The sequence below is a fragment of the Notolepis coatsorum genome (assembly GCF_963971535.1).
Source record: "Notolepis coatsorum genome assembly, chromosome: 3".
NCBI lineage: Eukaryota > Metazoa > Chordata > Actinopteri > Aulopiformes > Paralepididae > Notolepis > Notolepis coatsorum.
In genome coordinates this window covers 204,765,694-204,786,986 of record NC_140167.1, presented here as the reverse complement: position 1 = coordinate 204,786,986, position 21,293 = coordinate 204,765,694, and the positions used below count along the sequence as shown (strand labels likewise).

The 21,293-nt window shown below is 43.3% G+C and overlaps 1 protein-coding gene across 1 annotated transcript in view; it reads right to left on the bottom strand.

The window, feature by feature from the left end:
- The window catches only part of tm2d1 (TM2 domain containing 1), a gene marked incomplete at its 5' end in the record, with an annotated part of 51,006 nt that overhangs the window by 22,799 nt on the left and 6,914 nt on the right, over positions 1 to 21,293 (bottom strand). Inside the window, 2 exons of the mRNA XM_084311518.1 lie at positions 10,953 to 11,026; positions 14,430 to 14,568. Of these exons, the coding sequence (XP_084167644.1) occupies positions 10,953 to 11,026; positions 14,430 to 14,568 (213 nt within the window). The remainder of the gene's footprint in view (positions 1 to 10,952; positions 11,027 to 14,429; positions 14,569 to 21,293) is intronic.

The window sequence follows — 21,293 nt, the reverse complement described above, 5'->3', positions numbered from 1 at the left end:
CACGCTCATCCAACGTGAGCTCACCATTCCGGTGCATAGAACAATCCTGTGGTCAGATTCCACAACAGTACTCGCCTGGATCAAATCGGATTCATTACATTTACATTTAGTCATTTAGCTGACGCTTTTATCCAAAGCGACTTACAAGTTCTGTACGACAAGCCATCAGGAAGGGCACAACTCTATCAGCTGAGCAACAATGTTCATCAAAGTGTTGAGTGCTACAGTGTAGGTTAGTTTATTAGGACAAGTGCATGACAGTACGGTTAGTTAGGGTTAGATTTTTTTTTTTTTTTTTTTTTTTTTTTATTCATGCAAATACAAAGTATTCGTGGGAGTCAGAGTCACTGAGATTCAAGAGTTAACCGGAGAGTTAACCGGAGAAGCAAACTGGCGCTATGTTGATACAAAACACAACCCAGCTGACGTCATCACCCGGGGAATGTCCCTAGATGACTTAACCCGTCATAACATCTACAGTGACGGACCAGCATTCCTCAAGCTCCCGGAAGGAGATTGGCCCACGCCCACCCCGAGGGAAGCAAGTGACGAGGAGGCTGAGAATAAGAAACCCATGTTCTGTGGATTGAGCACTGTTGTCTCCGCAGACCCCAACATAGACGATTGCATTACCATAGAGAGTGCGCAGCAACGGACATTCCTGCGGCACCACCCAGAGATTAAGTCCCCCGCTGATATGTCAGCAGCTGACTACGAGGAAGCAGAACTGCTTCTACTGCAACGAGCCCAGAGAGACTCGTTCCCCGATGAACTAGACTGTCTACAGGGAGGAAAGCCCGTCCCATCAGACAGCAGATTGATTCATCTGGCCCCCGAGAGTGACACACATACCCTCATCAGAGTGGGTGGTCGCCTGCGGAGAGCCCCCAATTTACCGGATGACATTAAGTACCCGATCGTATTGAACAGCCGACACAAGGTCACATAGCTGATTATAAAGAAATACGACGAGGATGTACACCACGCAGGAGCAGAGAGAGTCTTCGCGGAAATCAGACGTCGCTACTGGATACTTCAAGGAAGAGAGGCGGTGCGACGCTTCCAGCGAACCTGTCTAGACTGCCGAAAGTGGCGCGCGCAGCCCAGCATACCACGGATGGCTGACCTACCTCCATGTCGCCTCCGACTCGGCGACAAGCCATTCCACTCAACAGGCATGGACTGTTTTGGCCCGCTGCACATAAAGAAAGGAAGAGGCACAGAGAAGCGGTGGGGTATTGTATTCAAATGCATGACCACCAGAGCGATACATATCGAGCTCCTTCCGACCATGAGCGCAGACTCATTCCTTATGGCCTTCCGAAGATTCACATCACGGAAAGGAAAACCGTCTACATTATTGTCCGATCACGGGACAAACTTCAAAGGCGGAGAAAGAGAGCTGAGGGAGAGCTTCCAAGCTATGGGCCCAGAACTTAAGACCCACCTCGCTCCAGCCCAGATTGACTTCCAATTCAACCCCCCAAACGCACCCCACTTCGGTGGAACTTGGGAACGAGAAGTACGTTCTATAAAGACAGCCCTGTACGCAGTACTTGGGGCCCAGACTGTGGCGGAAGAAGTCCTAATGACAGTCCTCACGGAGATTGAGGGAGTATTGAACTCAAAGCCCCTCGGTTACGTCTCCAGTGATGTAGCAGATGTCGACCCAGTCACCCCCAACACCCTCATGATGGGGCGGCTAGATCCCGCGTTACCCCAGACAATGTACCGGCCTGAAGAAGCGAACGGCCGACGAATGTGGAGGTACAGCCAAGTATTAGCCGACAAGTTTTGGAGCAGTTTCCTACTGCACTACCTACCGTCTCTACAGACCCGCCAGAAGTGGGTAAAAGAGAGAGACAATTTGACGGAAGGAACAGTCGTCATGATTATTGACCAGTCACTACCCAGAGCTATGTGGCCGGCTGGCCGCGTAAGCAAAGTGATCACCGGTGCCGATGGCAAGGTCCGAGCAGCTGAAGTACTCGTCCAGGGGCGCATTTACACCCGTCCTGTGGCGAGGCTCATAGAACTGCCCCGACTCCCAGACACAATCGATGATGACCATGACCCTATGACTTTGTGAGTTGACTGACCCTTACAGCGAACCCTTGAGTGGTAGACAGTGCGGTTAATCTGTCTCTGCTTAACTAATTGGGTTGGGACCAATTAGGGGGCGGCTGTTCTGAAGGATCAGATTAAACCGAATATATATATTTATTTATATATATATATTTAATTGTATTTGTATATCCCCTGATATCCCTTATATATTCCTTGTACAATATGCATTGAATATCCCTTCTAGTCTACTGAACATCCCATAATAGTCTCCATTCTACCATTGGACGAGACCTTGGTGCCAGGTCGCCATACCCCTCAGACCAGGTTCAATCGTACCGCTCAACATGTATGGACAAGTCCTAGTTCCGCGTAGGAATATGTCTACCGCACCACTAATGGTACTATTTGTTCATAGTGCGTATATATACTGCGCTATTAAAGTAGAGCTTTCCTTTTAGTCCAGTTCCTTACCCTCCAACAGAGTGACAGACGCAAAAGCCTCCCCGCGAACCACGTGTGGGCAGTAAGGCCAATTCGGCCCAGTATCGGCATTGAGACATCGTGTATATTAATATTTGAATAGTCATATTTGGCACTATATCGTCGAGTTGGACGTATTCTATTAAGCTAATAATAGTCTATTCATATGTAGTGCCTCGTGCGGTAAGAGTTCTATAGTAATCAGCACCCCCATCGTTTCGGGCATCAGCTGGACGCTTATCCAGGGTGGTTGACCCCACGTGAAGCTGCACCCGAGGAGCTCCAGGCCAAAGAACGAGTGGACCTGTATATTGGATTATTCTACCGACGACGGCTAGCCTTCCCCGGCTTGGATTATGCTTTGAGTACTTTGATTATTCTATGGATAAAGGCCAACACTGCGGTGTGTTGGAAATACCCCCCCCGGAGAGGACGACAGGTGAGAAGACGCTCTACACGACGAGGTCGCCTCACGTCTCTCCAACTCCAACTGCTTTCATCTGTGGATCGAGGATCGCTGGGCACCGGGTCGCACGACTGTGGGCTCTCCCAGGATACCCTCGGCCAGACGGGATACAGCCAGACTCTACCCCCCCCCCCCTCCAGCTGTCCTACAAGCAGTCGGAACCTTCCCCTAGTGTATCCAGCTATATAATCATTCAAGTATCATTGCTATTGTTCCCTAAATATTCCAGGTTGTATATTTGCTTCCTGCGCAATCAGAGATTGGACATTCGATATTGATCTACCTACGAATACTCATTTGCCATAAAAGTGCATACTATTTCAAATCATAAATGTAATTAAGTGATCGTTGTACATACCTTTTGCTATGTATTATTATTAAACGCAGACTTTCGACTTGGTACATTTGTGTTGGATCCGTTTCATCAGGTGGGAGTGTTTATCATAATTATTTATACCTAGTACTGGGTGGCCAGAGTCTAAAGTACAAGAGGTAGTGGTAGTAAGTATCATATCTAACAATACAGTCAGGGAATTGTACCCCTCAGTTACAGAGACCATGTTTAGAAACTTGACCTCACTGTATAAAATTACCTGTGACCTCTAGGATAATCACAGCATCATGAAACTATACAACCACAAACTAGACATCTGGGCCATTCAGAGGATGTATGGCTTTCCTAGGTTTTCCTAAAAATCCAATTCTTACAGAAATCTTCAAACGTCAAAGGTTTTTGATACCGAATCACAGCATGAATATTTCATGCTTTTCCTCAAGGTGTATGACGTAATCTGGTCATCTGAAGGTTCCCAGTTCGATTACGCCTCCAAAGTGTCCTTGAGCAAGACACAAGTTAATGGGTGAATTAGAGGCATACGTTGTAAAGCGCTTTGGATAAAAAGACGTTCTATAAATGCAGTCCATTTTATGAGACATAATTGAGCGTGGAAATGGCCATAATTTATTTTTACCATGTTTATTACAGATTTATGACTATAATAAAAACTTGAGTGAACACAGTGCATCTCAAACTACTCTTCAGGTTCCCAGCTTTCAGATGATGTTTACCACGTCTCTGTGGCATCTACCTTCTAACTCTCCCTGGAGATAGCCTCCACACACACACACACACACACACACACACACACACACACACATACACATACACACACACACACACACACACACGCACACACGCACACACGCACACACACACACACACACACACACACACACACACACACACACACATACACACGCACACACACACACACACACACACGCACACACACGCACACACACATGCACACACACACGCACACACACACACACACACACACTTCAAACTACTTTATTTTCCTTTCGGAACTTCATTTGTGCAGTGGTTAAAAGACAAACATACACTCACAATACATAGACACTCGTCACCACTATAAAAAAAAGCACCAACTACATTACAACTACAGTAAAAAACACCACTATAAAAAAACACCAACTACCGGTACATTACAACTACAGTAAAAAACACCACTATAAAAAAACACCAACTACATTAAAACTACAGTACTTAAAAGCATGATATATTAAAATCCATATGGAGCAATTCTATATGTGTATATAAATAATAATAATAATAATAATAATAATAATAATAATACAGATGTAATCCATCCATCAGGTGGAAGGGGAGTCTATTGTTAAGTAGTCCTTACACACACACGCCAAATGTCTCATTCTCGCTCTGTCCTTTTTAAAAGAGAGTGACACTTGTGATAGAGAGGCTGTCCTCCCCCAGAGAGTGGCGGCCGCACGGCCTCATATTTTATATTATATAGTATATTTAACAGCCAAGCACCTGGAGGTAAGAGCCGCGCGGAGCCGAGGCAAACACACACCCCCCCCCCCCCCCGCCGGCAAGAATGAATAAATGAATTAGGCGCCAGACGTCCAATTATTATTTACACCCATTGATTCCGTCACATTCTGGGTGGCGGCTCTCTGGCAGAGTGACTGACGCCTTCCGGAACGCTCTTCTAATTGACTCCACAAGCGGCGTAGAATGGAGACGGACAGCCAGACGGATGGGAACGGGAGAACATGGGTCAGGGGTACATCTCACTCCTGGGGAGTGGACTTAGTTTGCATAGAGTTTTTATGGGCGGGCGGTTCTGATGGGCGCTTCTGTTGAGGTCGGAGTTTGAGATGAAAGAGGCTTGATCTTAACCCTTTCACTGCCACACGACAGCCGGTTAACCCTTTCACTGTGACAATACAGAAGGTTAGCCCTTTACTATCACACAACCGACGGCGATGCTCCATCATTAGCATCATTAGCTCCGCATTTGCATTTGTCGTGTGGCAGTGAAAGGGTTAGCTGCCTTGTATAATAATAATAACGACTTGGATTTATATAGCGCTCTTCACTGACCCAGAGCGCTTCACAGAGTCCATTATTCGTTCATACACAGTCATACCGGTGGTGGTAAGCTACAATTGCAGCCAGAGCTGCCCTGAGGCAGACTCATGGAAGCGTGGCGAATAATCAACGCCCACGGCCCCTCCGACCACCACCAACATTCATTCACATGCATACACATTCATACGAGGCAAGTAGGTTAAGTGTCTTGCCCAAGGACACAACGGCAGTGGGATGGACATGGGCTTGAGCGGGATTCGAACCACCAACCCTTGGATCATTGGACAACCCGCTCTACCCCTGAGCCACGCCGCCCCAGGCAAACCTGCACGGAATGTTTATCAAGTTGTGCGTTGAGAAAATAAATTATCTTATCTTATCTGAATATATCCTGTGCCTTTGGAGACATATTTCAGAACCCCAACCCGAGACTGCATTGCGTCCATCCCATCTGCGCTGCATCTATCCATCTATCCGACTCAGGAATCACGGTATTCTCTCTGAACACACACAATGATTTCTCTCTGAACGCACACACAAACATGTGGTGTTCTACAGCCTGTGAAAGACAGTAACTCTGCCCAGATTACATTTACATTTACATTTACATTTAGTCATTTAGCTGACGCTTTTATCCAAAGCGACTTACAAGTTCTGTACGACAAGCCATCAGGAAGAGCACAACTCTATCAGCTGAGTAACAATGTTCATCAAAGTGTTGAGTGCTACAGTGTAGGTTAGTTTATTAGGACAAGTGCATGACAGTATGGTTAGTTAGGGTTAGATTTTTTTTTTTTTTTTTTTTTTTTTATTCAGATAATGGTTGAAGAAGTGAGTCTTTAGTCGACGGCGAAAGATTGGACGTGTTTCGGCTGTCCTAACTGGGGTGGGTAGTTCATTCCACCATTGTGGGGCAAGGACTGAGAATAGGCGACTTCTCTTTGATGACCCTCCCGGAGCTTGGATAGGAGTAGGTCTGAGGCGGCCAGAAGATGCAGAGCGTAGGGGTCTTGAGGGTGTGTAGTTAGAGACCATTGACCGGAGGTAGGCGGGAGCAGTTCCCTTTGCCGCACGGTATGCTAGGTCAAGGGCCTTGAAGCGGATTCGTGCAGCAATGGGGAGCCAGTGCAGGTCCCTAAGAAGTGGGGTGACATGGGCCGACTTCGGTAGGTTTGAGATCAGGCGGGCCGCTGCGTTCTGAATGAGTTGAAGAGGCTTAGTGGCAGTGGCCGGGAGGCCAGCGAGCAGTGCGTTGCAGTAGTCGAGGCGGGAGATGACTGTTGATTGGACGAGGAGTTGGGTGGCTTCTTTTGTCAGGAAGGGGCGTATCCTTCTGACGTTGCTCAGGAGGAATCGGCAGGTTCTGGTTGTCGCTGCGATGTGAGCAGAGAAGTTCAACTGGTCGTCGAGGACAACACCAAGGTTCTTGGCGGTCGGGGACGCGGTCACAGCTGCATTCTCGACTGTGATGGAAAGGTCGGTCAGGGGGGAGGATTTGGCCGGCAGGTGGAGCAATTCTGTTTTGCTTAGGTTCAGTTTGAGGTGGTTGGTCGTCATCCAGGCGGAGATGTCGGACAGACAGGCCGAGATCCGCTCAGAGACGTGGATATCTGAGGGAGGGAAGGAGAGGAAGAGTTGAGTATCGTCGGCATAACAGTGGTAGGAGAAGCCATGAGACGTGATAATGTTACCCAGTGATTTAGTGTAGAGGGAGAAGAGAAGGGGTCCTAAAACCGAGCCCTGGGGGACACCCGTCCGCAGGGGGCGGGTGGCCGACAGGGTCCCTCTCCATGACACTTGGTAGGAGTTTCTCCATTGCTGCATTATGACGGATTTCTGTGTGAAAAGGGCTACAGACAGACAGACACTGACAGACACACACACAGACACACACACACAGAGCCTGAACCCTAACCCTATCATCTGTGGGTGAGATTAACACCAGCCTTTATCAACTATGCCCCAAAACTATGGAACAAACTACCCCAAAACATCAGGGAAGCCAACTCGCTAGACATCTTTAAAAGACAGCTTAAAACCTCTTTGCTCAGGCATTTCACTGATAGATATCTGCTACCACCTAGTGGCAAGAGGAAACATCAGGGATATCCTGACACAACTTGTATTTACCTGCACTATTCTTACCCTGCCAACTCTTATACACTGCCTATCAAATTCATGTGTCGGTTATTGCACTTTTTACTTCTTACTGATAACTATTTTTAAACTGAATCATTTTAAACTATTTTTATTATTTGCTAGATCCAAATGTGAAACACTGATTATTTGTATTACTGAATAGAGAGCCTATTAGGATGCTAGATCCTAATGTGAAACACTGTGATTTGCCATACCTTGCTATGCTCGCTCATGCCTGTATTTTTTATGTCCATTCTATTTTATAATTTTTTGACTATTTTTAAACTGAATCATTTTAAACTATTTTTACTATTTGTGTTACTGAAAACTGTAAGCGGAGAGCCTATTGGGATGCTAGATCCTAATGTGAAACACTGTGATTTGCCATACCTTGCTACCTGTCTATCTTTTTATGCCCGCGTATGCCTGTATTTTTTACTGTTGTGAAGCACTTTGAACTGCAACCTCTGTATGAAAAGTGCTATACAAATAAAGTTATTATTATTATTATTATTATTATTATTATTATTATTATTATCATCTGTGGGTGAGATTAACACCAGCCACTGGCCCTAACCCTATCATCTGGGTGAGATTAACACCCAGAGTATATACATACGGTGGGGAGGAGACTGTACATTAGGAGGGGGTGGGTGGGTGGGAGAGAAATATACATACGGTGGGGAGAGAATATATACATACGGTGGGGAGGAGACTGTACATTAGGAGGGGGTGGGAGAGAAATATACATATAATAGACAGTCTCCCCACCATATGTATATTTCTCTCCCACCCACCCACCCCCTCCTAATGTACAGTCTTGTGAAGTGCCACAGAACAACAGTGACTCTTTTGGAAATTGACATCCTGATTCGTTCCTATATAACCAGTATATTCTTTTATAGACTTTAAAACTGAACTCTGGTTGGAAGATAGTGAAATGATTGTTCTGCTTAAAGGAGGGTTGCCTGGTCTGCATAGGAGGTGTCTGTATCAGCAGGCCCGCAGTGGGGAGTTAACCCTAAGGAATGTGGCCCTGAGGATGCAGCAGCAGAGGAGAGTAAACTGTAATGTTAACCCTTACAGGGAGGAAGCAGGACAGACATGCATGTATGTTCTGAGGTGATGGGGCCCCCGGGGAATTAAAGGTTGAGGTTGTGAAATTTTAGAGTAAAGGGGAGTCTTGAAACGATGGAGAGAATCTTAAAAACTATATAACAATTAAATGTTTAATGTTTACAGTAAAAGTTTTCATAATGTCATGCTTATAATTAACTGTCAGTAGAGAATAATACTAAAATGATGTGTAAACTGTTTTTCTGGAGGAGGGCATCTCTGAAGATTCTCTGCTAAAACCTCTAAGGAGTCTTGATAAGAAATCTTATGGATGGCCTCGCCCGGTACTGCCTGGCACCACATGGTTACCACAGGCAAACCCTTTGTTTGTTCTGAAAAAATGGAGGGACTTTCTCTTACTTAAAAACACTAGGTAACTAAAGGTAACGCTAGTAAAAAGGAGGAGGAGTCCATACTGACTACGTATTGTATTTTGGTTTGCTAAGCGAAAATGACATCCCTGTGACATCACTGTTTTTAGACCAATCGGAATATGATACAGGATCAATATAAAAAGGACTGTTGCCCATTCAAGAGACACACTTTTTTGAGAGATTTTGTGGAGATGACTGAATCCTGATACATTGTAAGCTGAAACCTGTGTACTTATAAAAATGAAACTGAACCTTTAATGTAATCTTATACTGTTAAAAAATAAAACAATCTTCTTTTGGAACAACACTTGCTTCAATTCTTCCCAAAACTGAAAGACGACTGGTAAGCATGGAGATGTTTTTTTGCATTGTAACTTTACCAGTAATGTGCCTGATTTATGATGTAAAAAACCTTAGGAGTGTGGCTTTCCCCAGACGGAGTAAAAGGAGAAATATGTTTATGCAAAGGTGGGTTCTGTATAACTGTGATTATCAAGTAAAGCCATACAGTGGTAATACGTGTAACCGAATAAGTTAAATGGATATCCTATGAATAGGAAAAGTCCTTCTCAGTGCAAAATAGAATAAAATACTCCGCAACTCCAATCAATCAACCGCATGACTGGAGAGGACGGAGGAGTGCCTGTGTGTGGGCCTGGGTCGGCTGGGTTTAACCCCTGCAGTTTATAGACGCATTGAGTCCTAGACATCACAGACGTCGCAGGACGCTGCTTGAAGTTGAGATGCGGACCAATGAGTTATGGGGTTATCGATCTGACCTAGGCTTATGCCAGCACTTATCAAGTCTCCTCCCCACCGTATGTATATATTCTCTTCCCATGTATGTATATTTCTCTCCCACCCACCCCCTCCTAATGTACAGTCTCCTCCCCACGTATGTATATATTCTCTCCCCCACCATATGTATATTTCTCTCCCACCCACCCACCCCTCCTAATGTACAGTCTCCTCCCCACCGTATGTATATATTCTCTCCCCACCGTATGTATATATTCTCTCCCCACCGTATGTATATATTCTCTCCCCACCGTATGTATATATACCGCCATCTTTTCTCCCGGGTTGGTGTGATCACATGACTGACAAAGCCGTGCAGTGATAGGCCAGAAGTCAGTTCGATTTCATCCAGGCTCGATTGCTTATCCTGTCTGGGTAGCCCGGATGATGGTTTTTTACATCGAATTCTATACACCGCAATTATGCATCAATTTTTTACATTGAATTTTATCCACCGCAATTATGCATCGAATTTTTTACATTGAATTTTATTATGCATTCGAATTTTTTACATTGAACTTTAAACACTGAATTTGTATTTCACATAGGTAAATTCGGAGCAAAAAAAATGCAGATACATGATTTTCAAAGTAATTATTTCAATGCTATAAATTCGGTGTCTGAAAAAATTCAGATACATGTTTTCAAAGTAATTATTTTCAATGCTATAAATTCGGTGTCTGATAAAATTCAAATACTTCTGTCACTCATTTGCTTCCATAACAATTGAATGTGCTATATTGTAAAAAGGGGGTAGGACCTGATAAGCATCTTGCTTCTTCCCATTCCTTTTCAGACAAAAGACTGTTTGTTTATAATTGTATCTTACCGTACTTTATTATTATATTATATTATAATAATAATAATAATAATAATAATAATAATAATAATAATAATAATAATAATAATAATAATAATAATAATAATAATAATAATAATAATAATAATAATAATAAATAATAATAATAATAATAATAATAATATATTGTATTATTATTTTTACATTGTTATTTCTTTATATTTATTGTTCAAAATAAAACTATTATTACTTTCATCAATGTGTAGCTGTCTGTGTTTCCAGGCGACTGACACTCACCTGCATGGCAATCAACATGAAGTCAAACCAGGCTGCGATACCACAGAAACCCACCGTACAGAACTTCAGCAACCCTGAGAGAGAGAGAGAGAGAGAGGAAGAGAGAGAGAGAGGAGAGAGAGAGGGAGAGAGAGGGGGAGAGAGGAGAGAGAGGAGAGGGGGTAGAGAGAGAGAGAGAGAGAGAGAGAGAGAGGAGAGAGAGAGAGAGAGAGAGAGAGAGAGAGAGAGAGAGAGAGAGACAGAGACAGAGAGCGAGAGAGAGAGAGAGAGAGAGAGAGAGAGAGAGAGAGAGAGAGAGAGAGAGAGAGACGAGAGACAGAGAGCGACAGAGAGAGAGAGAGAGAGAGCGAGAGAGACAGAGACAGAGAGAGACAGAGAGACAGAGAGAAATAGAGTCAGTCAATGTAGATTCAGCAACTTCATTGTTTCAACCCTCCCCCGCCCCTCCCCGGAGGACAAGTGACCACGCCGGAGGTACCGCTGACAGCTGATTCGATCCCACCCATAAATGGACCCATTCGCACAATATAATTCAGTAAGGACAGGCTGGAGATCAATAACGCTGTAGCTTGGTTAGTTTCACAATAGAATTGGCGAAGTCAAATCTGCTCTTTCTGTGGCAGAAGACTTTGAATGACCACTCACTTTCCCAATGGGATTTTGCATTTTATGGACAAACCTTTCACATGGCCATGACGCAAAGGCCAAAATATGCTCACCGCCGCGTTTCAATCAAATCCGAAGCGTATTAATTTCCAGAGTTTGAGGAAAATAACTACGACGCTACCCGGGGAGCCCTGGGGCGTACCGGTAGCGTCTAGTTTTTTACCAACCCATTTCCATTTCCATTTCCATTTCCATTTCCATTTCCATTTCCATTTCCATTTCCATTTCCATTTCCATTTCCATTTCCATTTCCATTTCCATTTCCGCGTTCGCGTTCTGCGATCTGATTGGCCACTGACGTTTCTGGTGCGATCTGATTGGCCACTGACGTTTCTGGTCATGTGACATGTGCGCCCAATCGCGTGACGCCTGTTTCTGCGCCCATTTCCGCCTCGAACAGCCTGCAAACGACCTAACGCCTAGTTATATCACTGGTTAAGCTTAGGCGACTCTTTCGCAGTTGGTTAAGGTTAGAGTTTGGAATCAGGGCTGGTGTTCTATCGCCCTGCTCTGAGACAAACTCTAACCTTAACCAACTTCGAAAGAGTGCCTAAGCTTAACCGGTGATAGAAACAGGCGTCACACGATTGGGCGCACATGTCACACGACCAGAAACGTCAGTGGCCAATCAGATCGCAGAACGTGGAAATGGGTTGGTAAAAAACTAGACGCGTACCGGTAGGGTTGCACGATACACTGATGCCAGAAAGGTATCGCGATACCCAGCCGTTAAAAGTGGCCCAATACTCCATTTTATTAGTATCGATACTTTTAGAATATCTTGGAACTGCTCATAGCAGAGTCTGGGTAGAGTTAAGTTTTGTTTTCCAAAAGTGAGGAATGGGAGGGGCTGAGCCCAAATCTCTCTCTCTCTCTCTCTCTCTCTCTCTCTCTCTCTCTCTCTCTCTCTCTCTCTCTCTCTCTCTCTCTCTCTCTCTCTCTCTCTCTCTGATGTTTTAGGTTTTTGCCGTGGGATAGTTTTAGAACCGGCATCGTGATACTTAGGCTGGTATCAAAGTCAAAACGTTGGTATCGTGACAACACTACATACCGGTAGCTTTGCCATGGTGGCCGTTTCAAATGTAGATCCCCAAAGTTTCGTCAGGGAAATGATAGAATAATAAAGAACATAAATTCTTTCAACAGCATTTTAGGCTACCTTTGGTCATTGAGCGTATGATTAAAGGCTTTGTGAAATGACAACAGTTAACTCTAGCATTTTTCTCGCTGGTAGCCCAGGTGTGTAGTTGTCTCGTTTAATTGTGTACATGCTCTTGTTGGTTATTTGTTGGGCATAAATCAAAGCACCAATTTTAGAAATGATATATAAATCTTTTTATAAAAAATGTTTACCCCAGATTGGTTGCTTTGAATGTTAACTCTGTCTGAATAAAAAAGATTCAGCCCATGGCAACCCACACAAATGTTTTTGAAAAGTGGAACCAGCAGTACATTAACCCTTTCACTGCCACACGACAGAAGGTTAAGCCTTTACTATCACACAACCGACGGCGATGCTCCATCATTAGCATCATTAGCTCCACATCCGCTAATGGTGAAAGCGTTAACCAGCTGTTGTGTGGCAGTGAAGGGGTTAATAAGCTGGGTGGGAAGAATAGAAAGACAGTGGAATAGTGGCAGGTTCTCAGTGATGTCATTTCTCTGTTCCAAATAGACTGCCACACGGCAGGTTGGTTTTCCACCGTGCTCACCGCGCTCACCATAGGGAGGTGTAGTGGTTAGTTCCTGGTCTATAGGGAGGTGTAGTGGTTACTTCATGGTCTATAGGGAGGTGTAGTGGTTACTTCCTGGTCTATAGGGAGGTGTAGTGGTTAGTTCCTGGTCTATAGGGAGGTGTAGTGGTTACTTCATGGTCTATAGGGAGGTGTAGTGGTTACTTCCTGGTCTATAGGGAGGTGTAGTGGTTACTTCCTGGTCTATAGGGAGGTGTAGTGGTTACTTCCTGGTCTATAGGGAGGTGTAGTGGTTACTTCCTGGTCTATAGGGAGGTGTAGTGGTTACTTCCTGGTCTATAGGGAGGTGTAGTGGTTACCACCTGGTCTATAGGGAGGTGTAGTGGTTACTTCCTGGTCTATAGGGAGGTGTAGTGGTTACTTCCTGGTCTATAGGGAGGTGTAGTGGTTACTTCCTGGTCTATAGGGAGGTGTAGTGGTTACTTCCTGGTCTATAGGGAGGTGTAGTGGTTACTTCCTGGTCTATAGGGAGGTGTAGTGGTTACTTCCTGGTCTATAGGGAGGTGTAGTGGTTACTTCCTGGTCTATAGGGAGGTGTAGTGGTTACTTCCTGGTCTATAGGGAGGTGTAGTGGTTACTTCCTGGTTTCCCGCATGGTCCACCCCACTTGAAATTGCAATGTATTCTCAATGGACACATTTCTAAATCGTCTCGTTTAAAACAAATAAAGCAGGAACATTGGCACGGTGTACCTTTCTGTGTGTATTCATCCACAATCGATAGTACAACGTGAAAAATAAAACGCAATTAATCGTAAAAGTTGCAAAATAACAACGTTTATGTTTTCGTTCACTGAGAAACGACACAATGGCCGTGATTTGACATGTTAGGCGACAGCACTGAACAACAGGCGTAACTGGTGAGTGTAGTTATTTATTAACGACAAAAATGTAACTAACTTTATTTCAACCAAAAATGCATAAACAATAATGTTAGTGATAGAAGGGAACTCATTTTGTGCACAAATGGAAAGCTTGCCAATGTTCACGAGGCAGAATTATTACAATAGCCGATAATAAAAAGAGAGCATCATTATCCCAATGATGAATCCCTGTACGGGTGGGGGCCGCGCGGGAACCTAAAGTGACGTCAGACTCCACCTCCCTGTGCTCACCACGCTCACCCCGCTCTCCACTGTGGCCAATCATATCTATCACGCTCCTAAACTGCCACTCGGAAGAGGGCTTCCCAGAGAACTGAATGAAAACCTATTATTTTTAGACTTTTAAAGCCCACTTGAACGTTACAACCCCAGAATTACAACCGTGGCCGCCTGGCAAACAGCCAGAGCCCACACCCTGCCATCAGCGCCATCAATCAGATGCACTCTTAAATGAATGAGAATATTAATTGCAGACCCAATCTGAAATGTCAAAATCCGGTGATTGAAGCATAATTACTTCACAATTATCATTAGTCCTCTTGGAAATAGCTTTGTTGGGTGGGGTGGGGTGGGGTGGGGGGGGTCACAGTGGTTCCAGAGTCGAGGGTTTCTAAGACAGTTGGGGGCCTGTGCTGTACACTGGCTCCTCCCACCAGGTGCTTCTTAGTGCTGTTCTCACCACCACCACCATCACTCCCATAGATTACATTACAATCAAATGTATTGTCATCATACGGCACAAGTACAGTACGACAAAAATAAGTTTGGCATCCAACCAGAGTGCAAATGTATAGCAGTAAAGTGCAACGGCAATATACAATGTACAGGTGATTTAAACTGGGTACAACATATACAAATTAGTACTACTGAGTGTGTAGTGCTAATCAGATGTATGTACAGAGTTGTAGTATTAATAAGTACAGTGATACAGGTGTAGAGACAGTATGGTACTGGAGTAAGTCATGCTGGCCAGCAGCGGAACTAGTAAGAGTAGGATATGTACAGATATAGATCTAGTATCTACAGATGTGCAGGTAAGTACAGACAGGTGTACTGTGGATAGATATATGTGGTGCGAATAAATATATATATCCGGTATATGCAGCATTATTGTACATGCTATCATACACAGCTAGGGGTTATATGCAGGTGTATACCGGTAAGTAAGTATATAGAGGGGTTGCAGACGCCACTTTCAGCTCTTGTATTGTTGCAGAGGTCCACTTAAAAAAAGAAAACAGAAAGAACAAAAGAGAAGAAGTATAAATAAAGGCTAAACTGTTTTATTTATACTTTACTATGTTTGACTGTAGTATTGGGTCTGTATGTGGATAATAGCTATTCCTTGGCTTGCTGGTTCTCAGCTGTATAATTACACTACACTTCGCTTGCTTCATATACAGATTCATGTTCATATTCAGACAACTTTATTAATCCCACATGGGGCTATTCATATTGTAGCTTGCACGAGTAACAAAAACAACAACAACAACAACAAAAACATCTCAATGGCAACACAGCAACAACAACAACATTCCATGCTATACACAGTCCAGTAAAAGTTAAGTAAAAACAGACAACTAGGTGTAAAAGGCTACTGACTACTGTCTGTGTTTAAAAGTCTGATAGCCGAGGGGACAAAATATTTAGCGTAACGGTTGGTCCTACTCAACAGAACGTCGTAACGGCGGCCAGAAGGCAACAACGAAAACCGCTGAGACAGAGCGTGGAGAGGTTGATTTCTGATGCTCGTCCCCTTCTTGACCACCTGGTCCGTCCAGAGAGAACATAGGTCTCTCTGTTTCACTCCAATTATTTTGGAGCACACTTTCACAATATTCTGTAGGCTGTTCTTATCTTTAACACATTCACGGCCAGGGGTCGCTGTTTACCTTCTGTATAGAACGCCAGCGCTGTAAGTCAATGGGGCGCTTTGTTCACTTGCGAGTGCTTAACACTTTGAGTGCCAGCCACGGGAAATCTGGTTAGTTCATGCCATGCGTTGAGTGCCACGAACGAGAAATCTCGTTATTTAATCGTTATTTTTTTATTATCGATTTCCATACATTTTTCATCAATCTAGCCTCACGTTACCAGTGAGAATCTGTCTGAGCTCGAACAGGGAAAATACCGCCCCCTATCGTCTCTCCGGATGGTATTGCACCCATTGGATTGGACTGAATGAAATGGATGTGGAAAAAAATTGTCCGGAATCCACATTTTACTTGTCAGGCATGTAACCGGAGACGATCCCAGTCATTGCCCACCCTCAGAACAGCGTGGAATATGTGTTGCCAGTACCCAGCGTTGGATCAATAAATGCGATCGATATTTGGAATGGCGATCAGGAATTGGAATAATCTTATTTTTTTTAAGATTTTTTTTTTTTTTTAGAGTTTATCGCTTTTTTCTACTGGGCAGTCCAGTAGAGAGAGAGAGAGAGAGAGAGAGAGAGAGAGAGAGAGAGAGAGAGAGAGAGAGAGAGAGAGAGAGAGAGAGAGAGAGAGAGAGAGAAGAGCGTGAGACAGAGTGGGGGGAAGACATTCGGCAAATGTTCGCCACTTGGGCGTCCCTTGGAATAATCTTTTTGGAGAACATCTGATCTGAGGTAAGGAATTTATTTTACCAGTCTTGGGATAATCAGAGTTTCTTTCACCTATATCTCAGCGTGTCCCATATGTGTGTGTGTGGCTGTGAGTGTGTGTGTGCTGATCAGGAAATAAGATAATCGATTTTTCAGCCCGCTTCTCTAGCGTGCATAAGTACACATATACTATCAATAATCTAGCGTTTATTTGAAAACGATTCATAAATAGGCCGAAAAATGACAACGTGTTTTGTGTATTCCAGTAAAGCGCGATTCCTGCAGAATCTTTTTTTTTCTGGAAGTTTAAAAAAACGAGCGTTTTTTAAAATGGTATAAAACGGAAATGAACCGATTAAAAAACAATCCGTTTCGACAATGTTGACTGCAAACAAGTCATTGATAAGCGACGGGCGTATTAGACACATAGCCATAATTTAAGATATAGTTTATGCGTTTGCAAATGTGATCGCCCTCCCATTGACTACAGCGCTGGCACTCAAGCGCTATTTCTGGTGCCCCCTGCTGGCACTCAAAGTGTTAAAATATATCTTATATTATAGCTATGGGTCTAATAACACCCGTCGATTGTCAGTGAGTTGCTTCCAGTCAACATGCACAAAACAGACAAAACATTTCCGTTTTATACCATTTTGAATATGAGTATAGTTTGTGATTCTTAGTAATCCCAGGAAAAGACGTGATAATAGCGTTTTAGTGAAATCTACTTATCACGTTGTGATTTTTCGCCTGATTATCTAATCATCCTGAAATCAACGCTAGATTATCGTTATTATCCTTCCTCATGCAAGAATGAAATGGGCCCTGGAGCGCGGCGCTGGGTCTGAGCTCACAAAAGGCCAATACCGCCTCCTAACGCCTTCCGGCCGGTATTGCACATCATTGGAATCCCTCGCCCTTGGGCTGTACACTGATCTAAGAAGTCCGGTCCAGGTTTTCCTTCTCGGGCATGCAGTATCGTTATAACACATGGACTGGGGAGACTGGGAGCAGCGTGGATTATGCATTTTGGACATATAAAGTTGGATCAATAAACACGATCAATATTTGGAATGGCGATCAGGAATTGGATTCATCTTTTTGCAGTACATCAGATGTGAGGTAAGGACTCTATGTTACCAATCTTGGGTTAATCCGATGTTTCTTTCGTTGCGGTCACGCATGACGCGCAAGTGTGTGTGTGTGTGTGTGTGTTCGTGCACGAGGACACATAATACCGATAATCTAGCGTTATTTTCAGAACAATTCATAAATCAAGCGACAAATGGCATGATTTCTAAGGAAATGCATTGAAGCGCGGTTTGCTCGAGTTTCTTGAGATTAGACAGAATCGCTCTGGAACTATACTCTCATTCTCCACGGTATAAAACGGAAATATTGTATGTATGAAAAAAGTATCTGTTTTTTGCATGTTGACTGGAAGAAACTCACTGACAATCAACGTGTTTATTAGATCCATAGCTATAATATTTCATATAGTTTTAGCACTCGCAAACACGGCATTCTCCCCATTGCATTACAGTGTTGGCGTTCTAACCAGAAGGTAAACGGCGCCCCCTTGGCGTCCATTGAGTTAATAGATAAGCCACTGAACCAGCAGATAAAAGAAAAGGTTTCAATAAAAGAACCATAAAAGGTTCTCAGGATCTTCATGTTAACATTAAAAGATATCTGGGCACTGCCATGAAAGAATCGAATGCGACTGGGAGTGAAAATAGTAATAGTAAACAGACAGACTCTCCATTGAAATGTTGAGAAGTTGGACCATTTCAACAACTTCGGGGGAAAGTGTTTTGACAAAATAAATGGCCCGGATTTTATGTTTAGGTTAATATAAAATGCTTCTGAGTAAGTAGAATTAAATTGACATGCCGTCGATCCGGGAGATCAAATGTGAATTTCAGTCTTTTTTTTTTGTCTACTTTTTCTCCCCATTTTTCTCCCATCCCAATTTCGTATCGTCCAATTCTACCCTCCCCTGTCTCGAACGTTGTTAGACCATGCCTCCCACTGGTCGGCTGCAATGTGGACGAAGCCTTGCATCACGTGTCCCCTCCGGTACACGAGGAGGCAGCTGTTGCATCTTTTCACCTGCACAGCACGACCTGCTGTACAGGCGCACCAACCGACCTGTAGGAGTCGCTATCCACAACGTCTGATCCCCACCCACCGGCTTTCCCACCCCCTAATACTGCCAATTGTATTAGTATGAACGACCAGCCAAGCCGGAAGCAACGCTGAGAGCTGGGCTCGAACCCAGCATCTCCTGCGTTAGTGGCGAGCGCCTTGCCCACTGCGCCACCCAGTGAATTTCAGTCTTAACATTTTGAGTGCCAGGGATGCGTTTTGTCGTTAGTTCATGCCGCCAGTTGAGTGCCACCAACGCTATATAGGGTTTGTTTGTCGTATTTTTTTTATTAGCGATTTGAATTCATATTTCATCAATTGAGCCTAGGGCTGACCTTCAAAGCTTTTTTTGGCAATCGAAGCTTCGGGGCCGAGCTTCGATTTTAATTCGAAGCTTCAAGATTTTTATTTATTTTTTTATACTTTTTTTTATTTATTTATTTTTTTTATCTTATGTTGTGGGACTTGTACAGCACTTTGGTAAATGTTGTTGTTTTTAAATGTGCTCTATAAATAAAGTGGATTGGATTAATTAAACAAGGTTTCACTCGGCTGTGTGATTTAATTCAAGGTGGATCGCTGTTGTCGTTTGAACAACTTCAGATTTCATGGGAACTACCAATCCCCCAAATCAAGAATGTTTAAGATGAATGAAGTAAGATTTTGATTATTTGAAATATGGCCTGTGTAGACTAAACTATGCACAGAATTATGTCAGTCTACAAGGTCCTGATTCTACATGGTCCGGCAATGTAGACCTTGTAGACTCCACTACAGACCAATTATCAGTGAATGTTCATGCATTTTTAAGAAGGGCTACTTCCACAAAAAAACAAAGAACTCACCAAAACATCTCAGTAGCACCTTATCTAAATGTTCTATTTCATATATGGAGATTCATATTTATTTATGTATTGCATGCATTTCTACATTTTATTTCCTATTTTGTTTATTCATCCCAGTATCTTTCTTTCTTATGTGTGGAATTACACACACACACACAAATCGAAGTAAAATAAAAAAAAAAAAATTTAAATAAATAGGCCGAAAAATGACACGTTTTTTGTGTATGCCAGAATATTCCAGTAAATGCCGTTTATCACGGAATCTATATATTTTCCTGAAAAACGAGGGCTTTTCAAAATGCTATAAAGCGGAAATGAACCGATTAAAAAACAATCCATTTCGACAATGTTGACTGCAAACAAGTCATTGATAAACGACGGGCAGATTAGACACATAATTTAAAACAGAGATTATGCGTTCACAACGCTATCATTGAAGTGGGTGGTGGCATTCAACCATGCTTTACCATGTTAACAAGTGGCACTGATAGTGTTAATGTTAATTTGCCCGGCTGGCGGCTGTGATAAGAAGCGACCAGAAGCACAGCGGTACGTACTGTATATACAGTTGGGAACCACACACTCCTTGGTGTGAGCATCAGAAGTACTATACAATATATTACATCCACGTGACCACGTGGGCGGAGAGGGGTTCATCTGACATATATGGTTCCATCTGTGGGAGGAAGGAAGCGGTGTTGAAAGGTCTCTTTGGAGGAAATCACCTCTGCCCTGAATGATGACATCATAGCTGTAAATTATCCAAAATATGGGGGGGGGGGGCTGTGGAAATACTATGACCGAAGGGATAAGGAGAGCTTTCTGGCGTGACAGAATGAACAGATTTAATAAGAAAGCACAGTTCCCACAGTTCAACAAAGATCAATAAATGTGGTGCATCTTCAAACAGGCAGAACACAAAACATCTTCAGTTCTGAACCACATGTACAGTATTGATCTCCAGTGACGTGTGGATCTTCATTTAGTTGTACTTGTGTTGTAACACGGAGAAGCTCTCGTCTTCCCACAGACATTGCAAAATGAAATTCTACTTTTCCAAGCACTATTTTTCATTTTAAAAGGGCATTTAAAAAGGATACAATTCACTTTTAAATGCCGCTTATTCTTTTTATTTTATTTTATTTATTTTTTAATATTTTTTAGCAGATCCAATATTTATGGCTTAAAACCCATTTCTGACTATTAGTTACTTTGTTTAGATAAAAAAAAATATCTTGATTCAGAACTATTTTATCATGGATGAACAAAACTTTCAACGTGAATGGTTGATTCGAATTTCAAGGACTTTTTAAGCACCTATGTTAAAAGATTGGCTGTTTTCAAGGAATTCCAGGCCTTGAGTTTTTTTTTAGAGATACAAAGAGACAGATAGGAAGGGAGAGAGGGAGGGAGAAAGATAGAGAGAGACAGAGACAGAGGGGGGAGAGAGAGACAGAGAGG